The sequence below is a fragment of the Empidonax traillii genome, unplaced genomic scaffold (genome assembly GCF_003031625.1).
Source record: "Empidonax traillii isolate 1590-97213 ecotype Southwest subspecies unplaced genomic scaffold, ASM303162v1 scaffold73:size1297144, whole genome shotgun sequence".
NCBI lineage: Eukaryota > Metazoa > Chordata > Aves > Passeriformes > Tyrannidae > Empidonax > Empidonax traillii.
Window position 1 is genome coordinate 1227996 of NW_020955266.1, and position 12833 is coordinate 1240828.

Sequence of the window (12833 nt, forward strand, 5' to 3'; positions counted from 1 at the left end):
CAAAACCCGGTGCGGGAAGACCAGAGAGCAGCTCAAAACACAAACAGCCGGGAGGGAGCCCAGGGGCGAGGTGCCAGCGCCACGGCAGATGCCAGCCAGCTCCCACCACAGGAATGTGCTCACCAAGGCTTGGAAATCAAAAAATATCAGGGGAAAGGACTTCCTTTTATTCGCCATTTGTGCCTGGAGAAATGGAGCTGAGGAGCAGACGCCTTTTCCCTGCTGCCACTCCACCGTGGCACCAAAAATAACCCGGCATCCACAACCTCTGCTGCAGGCATGGGGCTGGAGGGAGTCCTGGGGCAGGGACAGCTTCCCACCTCACACCAGCATGGTGGCAGCTAATTCCCAGATTTTCATGAGGCAGATACAGGTCTCACTGGTGTTCACAGCACACACATCCCTGTAGGGAGACAAAAGTGTCCCTCTTCTCCAAAATTTGCAGCCTCAGCCAGTAAACAGATAAGGGTCGAAGAAAGGGAATCTTATCCTCAGCGGAAGAAAGAAGAGAAAGAGGTTTGAGCAGTTTAACTTCTGAAAGAGGTCTTGTTCCAGAAATACACGTGGGTAAGGATGTATTTATGGATGGGGTTTGCAAGGCCCTCACCAGCTTTTTGCTCCAATCTGACCCACACTGGTCAGATTTCTGGCCAAAATCTCTGGAAAAGTAGTAAGCTGTGAGCTGGCATTTTTCACAAGGGGATGGGAAAACCAAGTACCAGACACTCAGGGAGGGAGCACAGATACACTCCCCAGATTCAGTGCCCAGCAGAAACAGGCTGGGTTTTAAATTTCACCCATCAGCTGCTCTTGCACAGAAGAGCTGGTATATAACCATGGGAATTGTTCATCAAACGATTACAGGTAAGACTAGAGGGGTTGAATGTGCTCAGAGGGAAAAAAATAAAATCAATGAGTGGATAGAAGATGATTCCTTAAAGGTGAATTTTTTTCCTTTTCCAATTATTCACCCAGCTCCCTGCCTGAGCTTTACGAGCAGCACGCACTCAGCAGCACTCTTAGTCATAGGATCATGGAACAGTAAACTGGAGAGGCAAACAAGGAAAACACAGAGGGCTCTGTCTACCTCCTCTTTCTCTGTCTCAAAGGTCCTGACCAAGACACTCAAAGAGCTTCTCCAGAGACCAAAGCATGTGCAGGATCATTGTGGTGCCTACTGAATCAGGCACAAGCCAAAATACTACTGCTTTTACCACAGAGTTTTACGTCCTACAGTAACCAGGAGGTCCCTCCAGCAGGAACCTGGAGCTCCTACGGTCAGACCATCTCTCTGGAGATGGCAAGCCCTTGGTGCTGAGGTTTGCTGCTCAATGTCTGGGCATTGCACCCCAGGACTGACAGACACTTCTGACATGGCCTGGTTTGCACCAAGGTTCCACATTACATCATCGTTTGGCCAACACCATCTGTCCCACAGGCTCACCAGAACCACAATTACACCCCAGAAGTCCATTTTTTCCCCCAAATTATTCCTGCAATGAAAACACAGCTCAGATTGACAGTTGCTGACCAGAGCAGGGCTGCCAGGCAGTTTGCATAACACGGTCCGGAGCATGCTCGGCGGCCCTGGCTAATTCCTCACTGCAACAATGGAAAAACCCAGAAATCTTGGTGAATAAGCCAGTCTGTGTCCTAAGTCAGCCCTTGGATTTCCTCCCTTTCTTGAGCCTGTCTCGCCTCTGCACAGGCTCCGCTGGGGCTCTGCAGCCAGCCCCAGGAGCAGAAATCTCAACAAGCTCACAGTTATGTGCTCGTCTCTCAGCCGCCTGCTGCAGCCAGGAACTGGCTGGAAATCAGTTCAAAATGTTCCAGTTCCAAACCCCACCCCACAGCCCCTGGATCTCTCTCTTCACACTCACAGAAGCAGGCGCTGGGGCTTTTAACCACTTTGCTTTAGCCTTCTCTATTGGGAGAACAGGGGACATCCCCTGCATTGTTCATTCACCTTTGCCACTGCCACCCCAAGACAGAAGCCAAGGAAAATCCCAGTCCCAGCTCTAGCAGTGATTTCCCTGCTCTGCCACCTCTCCATCCCTTTACCAATGCCCACACCTCTCCCTGTCCACAGCTCTGTCTCAAGAGCCACAGGCATTGCCAACCACCTCCTCCAAGCCAGGCAAGCAGCACAACATCACTGCCTGGCGTTTCATACCCACCAGCCCATGTCACACCACTTCCCTGCCGGCTCTGCTGCTGCCCCATCCCTTGCTGGAAGGCATCAGCCACTCACACAGGTGTCCTGACCATGACCGTGGTTGTGTCATGCTCAACTGCTCATAAGACACAGCAGAAATTTGGTCTCTGTGCTCCCTTTCTTGTCCAGCTCCTCAGTGCAGTCTAGATCTGGAAGTCTGCAACCAAAATTTTGCAATACAAGAGCAACTGCAGCACTGCTGGCCTTTGGCATGACCCCATATCACTCCTATCTTCTCCCATCCCTGGCAAACTCCTTTTGAATCAGTGAGACAAGACCTCCCCCCACCACCCCAAACACTTCCTCTGTGAGAACAGGCCAAGGTTCTTCTCCCCAAACCAGCTGAAGCTAAACAGAACTCAGGAGCCTGCTGAAAGCTCCGGCACGAGGTGGCTGTGGAGCACAGCAGTGCTCCCTGCTATGCTGTTCAACCAAAACAGGTTGTTTTCCCCCCACTGATGAAACTGGACCCCACTTGGCTCAGCAGGGACCAGAGAGGTTCCCCACTGAGCAGGTCTGCATCGGTTCTTCCTGACTATTTGCTTCCCATTTTCCTCCAGAGAGGAAAACTACCTCTGCACATCACTCAGCAGCAGGGCCAGGCAGGGCCGTGGACACTCCTCTGCCTGGTGCCAAGGGGTTAAGCTCACAGTAAGTTCCCAGAGCCAGTTGCTTCCAACTGGCTGCTGCCTGCGGTTTGTGGGAAGGGATTTTGCTTTTTAATAACATTATAAATAGGGCTGTGTTCAGTATGCTGCAAACCCAGTTACTCTCTCTCTCTCCCACCCATCTCCCTCCTCCTCCCGCTCCTCTTCCCACCACGCTTTATTCCAGACCTGACCATGAATGGGTCAGGTTTCTTCCTCGGTGTCCTCAGCCTACTGGCATGTCTTGCCCCCGCCATGCAGGCATGTCCCCCGAGCTGCCACTGCCACGGGGGAGACCTGCAGCACGTCATCTGCGACAACGTGGGGCTGAAGAAGATCCCCAAAGTGCCTGAGCAAACGCGTCTTCTCAACCTGCAGAGGAACAACTTCCCCGTCCTGCCGACCAACGGCTTCCGTGACATGAAAAAGCTGGTGTCCCTGCACCTCCAGAGCTCACGGATCAAGGAGATCTCCACCGGAGCCTTCCGGGGGCTCAAGAGCCTGGTCTACCTCTATCTTACCGACAACCAGATCAGTGTCATAAAGCCAGGAGCTTTTGATGACCTCTCTGATCTCACCTACCTGTACCTGGACAAGAACAAGATCCCAGACCTACCCAAAGGGGTCCTCTCCCCTCTTGTCAACCTCTTCATCCTGCACTTAGGCAGCAATAAAATCCGGGAGCTGAAACCAGGGGTCTTCAATGGGGCTAAAGACCTGCGCTGGCTGTTCCTCTCTGACAACTCCCTCACCAACCTCCTACCTGGGGCCATGGAGGATGTAGAAAACCTTGCTGTCCTCCACCTGGACAAGAACCAGCTGAGCAGCTACCCTGTGAATGCAATGAGTAAGCTGAGAGTGCTGGAGGAACTGAAACTTTCTCATAACCCAATTGAGGTCATCCCTGACAATGCCTTCCAGTCCTTCGGGCGATACCTGCAGACACTCAACCTGGACAACATGAAACTGAAGAAGGTGAGTCCTTTCTCTTTCCATTTGCTCCAGATAAGAAACATGGGGCTTACTTTTCTTCCCCTTTGCAAAGCCCTCTATTTGCTGTCTTTCCCTTGCAGAGGAGAGGGGAGATGCAGGTCTGCAGGCTCTGCAGGCAGCGAGGCACTGGCCAGCTGACAACACCCTGACATGGCTCTAGCAAGGGATGAGAGAGTACTCCACCCTTCTGTTGAGTTATTTTATGCAAAACCAAATTATCTGGAGCTGATTAAACCCCTTGGAAAGGCAGCACATTCCCTCCCAAGCTGGAGGTGACACAAGACACTGACAAAGGTATTTGGGATGCTCCAGGACAATGAGCAACCTTCCATCCTCCCAGAAACAAGGTGAGAGATGCGAGGTGAACATCTGCCCTGTACTGGAGGGACTGGAGAGCACTGCCTCCTTGCAGAGCTGAACTGCTCTGCCTCCTTTGCTCAGCCCCAGTACCTGCTGTAGGTTGGGAGGGGGAGACTCCTCAGATGGGCCATGAATAGCCATGGCTTCTTACCCACACCCTGCAGGCAGGTAGACACAGGGACCTTCACCTGCACCTCCCCCCAGCCTCCCAACCTGACACGTTATAAAGAAAGGTTTGTTTATTGATGCTCTCTCGAAAGGAACTCTCGCAGCATCTTACAAAGGGGCCCTGTTCCCACTGGAGAGGAGGAGGGATGTTCAGGTATCCCGGATGGCAAAACAACCCCCTTCTTTTTCTGTGAGAACGCAGGATCCATAGGCAGGAACATCACACTGGCTTCAGGACCTCTGAAATGCCAGGCAGTGCAGGAACAGAACCCAGCACTAGTGCAAGAGCAGCAGCACCCTGAGGCATCCTGATGTCCTGGGGGAATCCCCCACGGGTGGAAAGGGAGAGCGGAGCAGAACAGTTCTCCCTGAGATGATGCTTTGCCAGGACAAAGAGCATTCAGGGAGGCTGGGACTTCATGGCAAAGCAACACCCACCAAGTGCAGGAAGATGTGATGAAAAACAGAATTTCTTTGCAACAAAGAGCAACTCAGAATGTCTCACAGAGACGAGCAGATCACAGGAAAGATACCAGGAATGCAGCACACCACAATTTTCAAGGAGATATAGCATCCTAAAAACTTCTTAAACTGGAATTACAGCTTGCCCAGGTGGAGAACAACAGTACCTAACTAGCTTGGTAGCACTCAGTCAGTATTTAAGTCCTTGTCCACTCTCAGCATTAACCAGTAGTGGTTAACAGGATGGGACTGAGTAAACTCGAAACTTGAAAATATCTACTGACCTCACTAGGCAAGACCTTAGACATGCTGTCACAGCACTTTTGTAGACTCAGTTCTGAGGCACTTTCAATCAAGTTTTATAGATTAAATGTTGTACCAGCTGTAGAGACGTCAGAATCCAAAGTTACACATTGAATGAATTAGACGAACCCATGATGCTGGGATGCTCCTGGTAATTAAGTGTCCTCAGATTGACCAAAGAGCAAAGGTTAAAAATTCTAGCCAGAAAAAAAAGACTTTGTTTTTCACAGTGACCACCTGTGGAGAGGATCCTTAAAGACTCTTCTGCAGCCAGTGGCTCCTTTCCTCCCACACAGCCCAACAGGACACCAGTTTATGGGATCAGCACTGACAGGGGTGGCTTCTGCAGCTTTAGGGCTTGAGAAAACAAAGCTCCCAGTTCAGCATTGTCTCTTCAAATCCTCAAAGGCCTCATACCCACACGGCCCACACATGAACTTTGCACTGTTAAGAGACATCGAATCACAGAGGCCGCGTGATCTAGGAAATCACCACCAAACACTCTGAGTGCTGCTGGCACTTGACTGCAGCTCCTTCTCCTTCACAAATATATTGTCCTCAGTTGTTCCCTGCATGGCTGCAAGGTTTTTGAGCTGATCAAGTGTAAAACCCTTCCACACAAATCTGTCCCAGCCTAAACGGCACTTGAGCAGAAGGGAGGGGGCCCCTCAGTCTCCAGCACAGAGCTCCCCCTCCCCACCAGCATCATGGACCCACACCAGGACCCCACAGGGCTGCATCACACAGGCCAGGACCTACTATGTACCTCAACATGAGACCAGGCAATGCAGACCCTGGAAGCTTTACATACACCCATCTTTGCATATTTCAGTGTAAAATAAATTACAGCAGCAATGCTCCGTGTAAATAAGGGAAAAATCACCCATTTCTTCGCGAAGACAAGCTCTGGCAGGCAGCAAGGCAGCTGTTAGCAGCAGATGCAAACTCTTCTCAGGGGGCTGGGAGAGGAATGAGCAGCTGAGACAGTAACACCACTGTCCAAGCCTACCGCCCTGCTGCACGGCATGCCAGCATCACTCTGAGCAGCTCCACTATCGGCACAGTAAAACCTCCCAAGGTCAGCTCAGCTTTGGACTGCAGAGGCCAGCACCACTGACTGTCCAACAGCTACAGAGGGATCTGGGAGTCTCTTAGCTAAGCTCTAATCCCATCCAGCATTGCTTAATTTGGAAGATGACAAAAGTTCACAGCTTAAAATAGTGCATTTCCTCCGTCAAGCTTTTCAGCTCAGAGAGCATGAACACACTCTGATGGTCCATCTGAAGTGCAAGCTTCTGGTCAGAAATGGGAGTACAGATTCTTGGCTGTGGGGGGCTTCAGGTAGACCTCGTGAGCCTCCTCTCCAACCTTCAGAGACAGTTTTCCCCTCACTTTTAGAAAGGAGAGAAATGGTTTGTCACATCCAATAAGAGCTTTGTGCTTTGTCAATGAGCCCCTCTCCAATCCATCCATGCCAAGGAAGTTTGTGTTGAGGGGTTTGCTTTCAAGAACTTTACAACCTGAGTAACCATGGGCTGAAAGATGCCGGGGTGAGGCCTCAGGGAAGAGAGGACAGGGCTGCAGAACCAGGTCCACAGCCTCTCTCTGCTTTTCAGCAGCTTTTTAAAAGGAGGTTCTACCCTAAAGCCTCTCCACTAATAATAATTTAAAAAAAAAAAAAAAAAAAAACCAAACCAAACAAAAAACCCCAAACAAATCTTTCAGCAGCCCCTGCAAAAAAACAACTGGAAATGAGAAAAAATGGAGGAGGCTGAGGTGCTGGAAACCTGCCTGTATATCTACACGGCTCAGATGCCAAGTGTAACTTTCCACTCTGAGCCCCTGGGCACTGCCAAAGTCGACAGCCCCTTCAGACGCCACAAACACTCCCTCCTTCAGTCACTCCAGGACAGGCAAGGCAACAGGCATTGGGAGGACTTCCAGCCTTGGAAAGCAATTCACCCAGAAAATATCTTCATTTAGCATGGCTCAAAAATAAAGCAAGCTGCCAGACTTCACCTTATTTAGTGATGTGGCTGCACAGACAATCCCACATGGATTTGAGATGCAGCTCTCTTTGTAGGAGACTCCATCCTCCTTGAGCCCACCAGCCTGTTGCCTCTCTTAGGTGGACAGAGCTTCCAGTAAGCCAGGACCTTCTCTTGCTCTCTCCATGCTTCATAATATCACAGAATGGCCTGGGTTGGAAAGGACCTTAAAGATCATCTCTTTCCAATCCCCTACCGCGGGCAGGGACATCTTTCACTATCCCAGGTTGTTCAAGCCCTGTCCAGCCCAGCCTTGAACACTTCCAGGGATGGGGCATTCACAACTTCTCTGGGCAACCTGTGCCAGGGCCTCATGTTCACACCACTAAAAGCCTTGACGAGAGGAACTCAGGTTTGAAGTCCCCACCCCCAGCTCCTCGTTCCTCTCCAGAAAACCTCTGTGCTTCAGTTTGCAGACAACGCGTTCTCCGGCGTGACCGTGCTGAAGACAGCCCACCTGGAGAACAACCGGCTCACCCAGCTGCCCCGAAACTTCCCCTTCGACAAACTGGAGACACTGACTCTCTCCAGGAACCCCTGGCACTGCAACTGCCAGCTGGCAAATCTGCGCAAGTACGGCACCGCGCGCCCCGTCCCTCCCCGGGGTCCCCTTGGGGGTGGGTCCCCCCCGGGCTGTGCCAGGCAACAAGAGGCTGCTCTCATGCTCAGCAGCTCTCTCCTCAGCTTATCCTCTGATGTCCCTGGTTTGTGCCTCTTCTAAGTTCCTGATTTTCCCCCTCCCCATGTCCCAGGTGGCTGAAGGGGAATCGCACCCGCGCTGACGACACGTGCTCCACGCCCGCGCAGTACCGGGGACAGTCCATCAGGGACACCCCCGCCCTCCGCACCTGCAAGCTGCCCACCAAGAGGTCCAGGAAGGGAAGCCGCCATTGAACACGTAAGATGGTTCCCTTTTAAGCTGATTCCCTTTCAGTCACACCTGCAGCAAACTCTGATGCCACCAAAGGCACCGGGAGTTCTGTCTCTGGCTGAAAATGATGCCAGGTTACACTCACAACAGCTCTTCCATTCCCCCAGTGATGCCTCCATCTCCTGGCAATGCTGAGCTCCATGAGCTCCCAGAGCAGAGAACATGCCTGGAGCACCAGGGATGGAGTGAACTCTGTAAAGCAAATACGGGAATAAAGACAGGCCTGGAGTGGAACATAAGGGCAAAGTATGTAAACAAATAAAAACAGAGAAGCAAGGGCTCTGAAAACACACACAGAATAGCAATAGCTTTGAAATCTTCAGAGCTCCTATTGCAACATGTGAAAAATCCAATCTCTTTTTGCAGTAATTACTGTACTTCAGGAAAGCAGACAAAAGCCCTATACTGTAACAAGGTTTAAGCCTCAATCATGCCTCAGGAATCATGGTGATTTGCACCCACGAAGCCCCATACCAAGTCAAGATGGGGCAACAGGGATAAACATGATATATCAAAACAAGGGTGGACTTAGCCCACCCTTACCCTGAGCTGGGATCACACAGGCTTTGGTTTTCCAACCAACTGGAAATGCTCAGCCCTTTGCCCTAGCACAGGTCCTCCAGGTCTGGTGTGAAATCCAGGGCAGGACATTGCTGGGAAATCTGGCCCCAGACTGCCCAGCCCAAAAGAAAATAGATACCTTCCATAAGGAGCAGTTCTTCATCCAACTCTTGCCTTTCAGCAAATACAATTCCCATCCAAGACAGCCAGGTATTTAAAAACAAGGGCTGATGCCTTCAAATGAGTGTCCCAGCAGAGGGAGGTTTGAGACAGCAAATATTCCTTGGTAAGGTGTCCTGGGCCAGAAGGTGAGTCAGAGACAGGGATGACTCTCCCTCCAGCAATGAGCTTGCTGACAGCCACCAATCCAAACACTGATCCCACAAACACCTTCCACAGCTGGAAACTACCAAGAGCATTAAATTCAGCCCACAGAGGAGCAAAAAAGCCACAACTGTCATCACTCCATTCCAAGCGGAGTTTAATTTTTCCCATCCTGGAAATAGGTCTGAAGCTTGTACGAGTTCCAGAGGACCTTGAATGAGCCTGCATCTGTAAGCTCTTAGGAAAAGGGAACCTTGCTCATTTGTTAAGGAAACTGCAGTGACCCTGCACTGTGCCCTTTCAGAACAGAGAGGACAAGGCAGAAGCCCCAAGGCCAGTTCACTAAGGATATGCACAACAGGATAGAGAAAGGAAACTTATGGCCAAAATGTCAGGGATTATGCCAGTTGCTCTGTGCCTTTCTAAAGTGGTTATTTCTCTTGTAGTGCCAGAGGTTTTATGGATTAGAGATGGAAATACCAGTCATTCCATATAGGGCGGGTAAAGTTCCACTCTAAGGATGGAAAAACTTCAGTTTTCTAAACCACAATACTTAAATATTTTTTATTTACAGGTCTGGCCCTTCTTAACCTTCTTTTCTCCCTGTCTGAGCTCAATCCCAGCTCACTCCTCTATGATGAGAGTAAGAAAACCATGAAACAACAAAAAACACACCAATAATGCCTGGTTTTTTCTGTAGCACCCTCCATCCAGCTCCCTCAAACAGGTTTACAAGTGTTAATGAAATAGAAAACTACTTATTCCAGTCTTCCTCAGTGCCTTCAGGTGTCAGGGCCAAAATGCAGGTACACAAACCCACTCCAGTGTGGTAAGCAGGAATTTAAAGGAATATGAAGTACCTCTGACTTCATCTTACCCCTCTTGAGAACAAAACAACTTTCTGTCAGCCACAGGGGATCTGTATTTCAGGGATGAGTAGGGTCACTGACCACATCTGGGATGAAAAGCTGCTTGATACTTCATCAAATTCTACCTGTCCTGGATTTTCAGAACTGGGGCACCAAAGCACTTCACTGCTCTTGAAAATTTTGCTCTGGGTTTCCTTCCTTTACCAAGAAAGTGCTCCTTGACCATCAGCACTTTGGGTAAGATACTTAGGGGTCACACAGCAACCTGGCAGAAGAGCTCAGAGACAGGACTAACCCACCTCCTCTGCTGTGCAAACCTGCAACAGCTCCTTGACCGCCAGCTCCTCACTTCCAAGTATGGGCTTCATTGGTTGATTTAAAAATAAACAGACAAATGCTACAAGTTTATTGCTGTGCTTGAAAAAAATCTCCTTAAAGATGTGGCCTTCTCTCTTTTTTCACCCTGGCAGGCCCCGGTATGGCCCGTCCTGGTGACCGGTCACTTCAACCATCAGAAAACTACTGACTTCCAAGTCCTTCCTTGAGCTTCTCCTACCTGTCAGGAAACATTCCTGATATATCCAAACACCTCCAGCCTCCTCCGACTCCCCGCTTTTCTCTGCTGATCGCAGGATGGAATCCACCTTTTCAATCTTTTCCGACATCTATGTATTTTAAAAGAGGCATTTTTAAAAACTAAACTATGCATGACCATACTAAGACAAGCTAACCTAGATCCTGCCGGTAAAGCACAGTCATCTCTCCCAGAGGAAACACAACCCACGTCCCCCCATCAACCAGTTGGTCGCTGTCTCTCCCATTCCAGCGGAGCGGAAGCAAGTGGGAAGGTAGGAGCATCCCTCCCCTGCAGCTGCTTGAAGAGGAAAATTGGTCTCAACCCATACAAAGAGACTCCTCTGCCTTCCCACGGAGGGGATCCCTGCAGGCCAGGGCTGAGGGGACAGTGAAGAAGTGACCAAGAACCAGAGACCCCGAGGCCGAGATGCCTTTCACACCAAAAGGCAGAATTCTCCCTGAGTCAGGCAGAAATCCATTAAGGGAAGCAGTACTGGGAATCCCCAAAACTGGAGCCATCTGAAGACTGGATTCCCTCCCACTCTGTGGGGTCTAACAGATGTACGTCCAGGAGGAGAAGGTGTGCACCGTGCAGCTGGCTCAGGCAGCCCTCCTCTCCTCCTTGCCCATACCCCAGAGGATCTAGCAGGACACCAGGATGACTGTGGTTTATTGTCATGGCTATTACAACACCACAGTTCCAATTTAACTACGTTTTTTTAAGCCTAAAGAGTTATATAAATATATGTATATTTATTCCTCTGTAACTGAGTGTAAATGACCTTTAAGAGGGTGAAAACTCCTCTGTCTCCCATATAGAAATCAAATTGTATATTTTCTTATGTACATCTTCTGTATAAAGCTCTTGCTGCAAAGATGAATTCAACAAGTCTCTCTGTGTCTGTCTGAGGGCTGGAGGGATCAGGAGTAACATGAGACCCATGGCACAAATATAGACTTAATCCTCTTTATCCCATGGGCAGAACAACTGTTTGGGAGGGTTTTATTATTTCTCTCTCTACAAAACAGGAACATGTGACACCTAATGAGTCCTGGGCATTTGCAGTAATGCCAGAAAATATTTTGTGAGGCCAAACTCAAGCCTATTATAAAAATAGGTAGCTGTCACCTGACAGAGTTTAAGCAACAGCACCAGGGCTATCCCTGGTGTTATCAGATTGGCATTAAGAGCATCATATCCAGGAAAAAACCCTGGCTGCCTCGGAGGCGGCTCCAGGACAGATGCCCTGGATTCCCCTGGTCCGTGGCAGGACACACAGTTGTCCCTGTAAAACCCTGGTGCAGTTGGGGTCTGCCAAGAACAACGCACCTAATCTGACTCCCAGCCCCACGTGTTTGTCCATCACATCAGCCTACTTCCTCAGCCTTCAGAAGCAGTGTGGTGCTGAACTAACTTCCTCCAGCGTAAAACAACAACAACAAAAATCATTTTTTGGCTCAGCCATTCGTGTGCAGATGGCAGGACCTGCCTAGGAAATGTGTCACCTGGAGTGCCACCGGCCGCCTCGCTGGTGGCCCATTCCCCTCCACGTGCAGGACGTGCTGATGCTCTTGCACAGGCCCAGGGTGTCAGGACACGCAGTGGAGCAGCAAAACACATGGCCCAACACGTGCTGCCCTTCTGGCAACACAACACCCGCTGCTGTGCAAGGGGATGGCACCATTCCCACGATCCAGTGACAAAAAAAAACACGCAACGAAGTTTTGAGTCCACTTGCAACCAATTTGACAGCCCCGCGGCAAGAGGGACACGGGCACCCACCCACACCAACACAAACCAGCAATGCCTCTTCCATCACCATTCTTGCAGCAGGGACAACAGAATGTTTATAAAAGTTTTGAAATGCACCAGCAGAAGTTCAGTTTATGGTCCTGAATGCAATGCCTCCTCACAAAGCTTTCTCCCCAGATCCCCAAGAGCAACCAAGCAGAACCCCCCTTTCTGCCTCCCAGTCCCTCTGCACCTTTTCTCCTCAGCCTGGCCTCGCATCCAGGGTCCCATCATCTGATCCCAGAAACTGTGGCACCACCAGGTACAACTGTGGTCCAGACACACCCAAAATTGGGGTCTCACCACAACAAACAGCCCTTGTAGGCCTGGTCCCAGCAGCCACAACTCACCACAAGCTCTGGCATGTGCATCTTGGTCATAATCGTCTTCATGATCTCAGGGGGAACAGGAGAACCTGCAATGATTCCTGGAAGAAAGAGGAAAAGACCTTGGAAACCATCTATTTATTCCCAGGAGCAGTCCCTCCAATGGTTCTGCATTCCCAGAGTTCAACGCTGGCAAGATTTTTGGGATACAATGGCTCATGTCAAAATACTTTCCATATTTATAGTTACTTTGTTTCA

At 50.1% G+C, this 12833-nt stretch overlaps 2 protein-coding genes across 2 annotated transcripts in view; one reads left to right on the top strand and one right to left on the bottom strand.

Moving 5' to 3' along the window:
* Window positions 1–12833, bottom strand: part of ACSF2 (acyl-CoA synthetase family member 2) — a 36783-nt gene that overhangs the window by 8921 nt on the left and 15029 nt on the right. The window contains exon 10 of the mRNA XM_027880677.1: window positions 12600–12676. Coding sequence (XP_027736478.1) covers window positions 12600–12676 — 77 coding nt within the window. The remainder of the gene's footprint in view (window positions 1–12599; window positions 12677–12833) is intronic.
* CHAD (chondroadherin) lies at window positions 2967–8090 on the top strand. The gene is given in 4 exon segments (XM_027880678.1): window positions 2967–3025; window positions 3027–3837; window positions 7606–7769; window positions 7949–8090. Coding segments are annotated over 4 exon segments (1176 nt in total).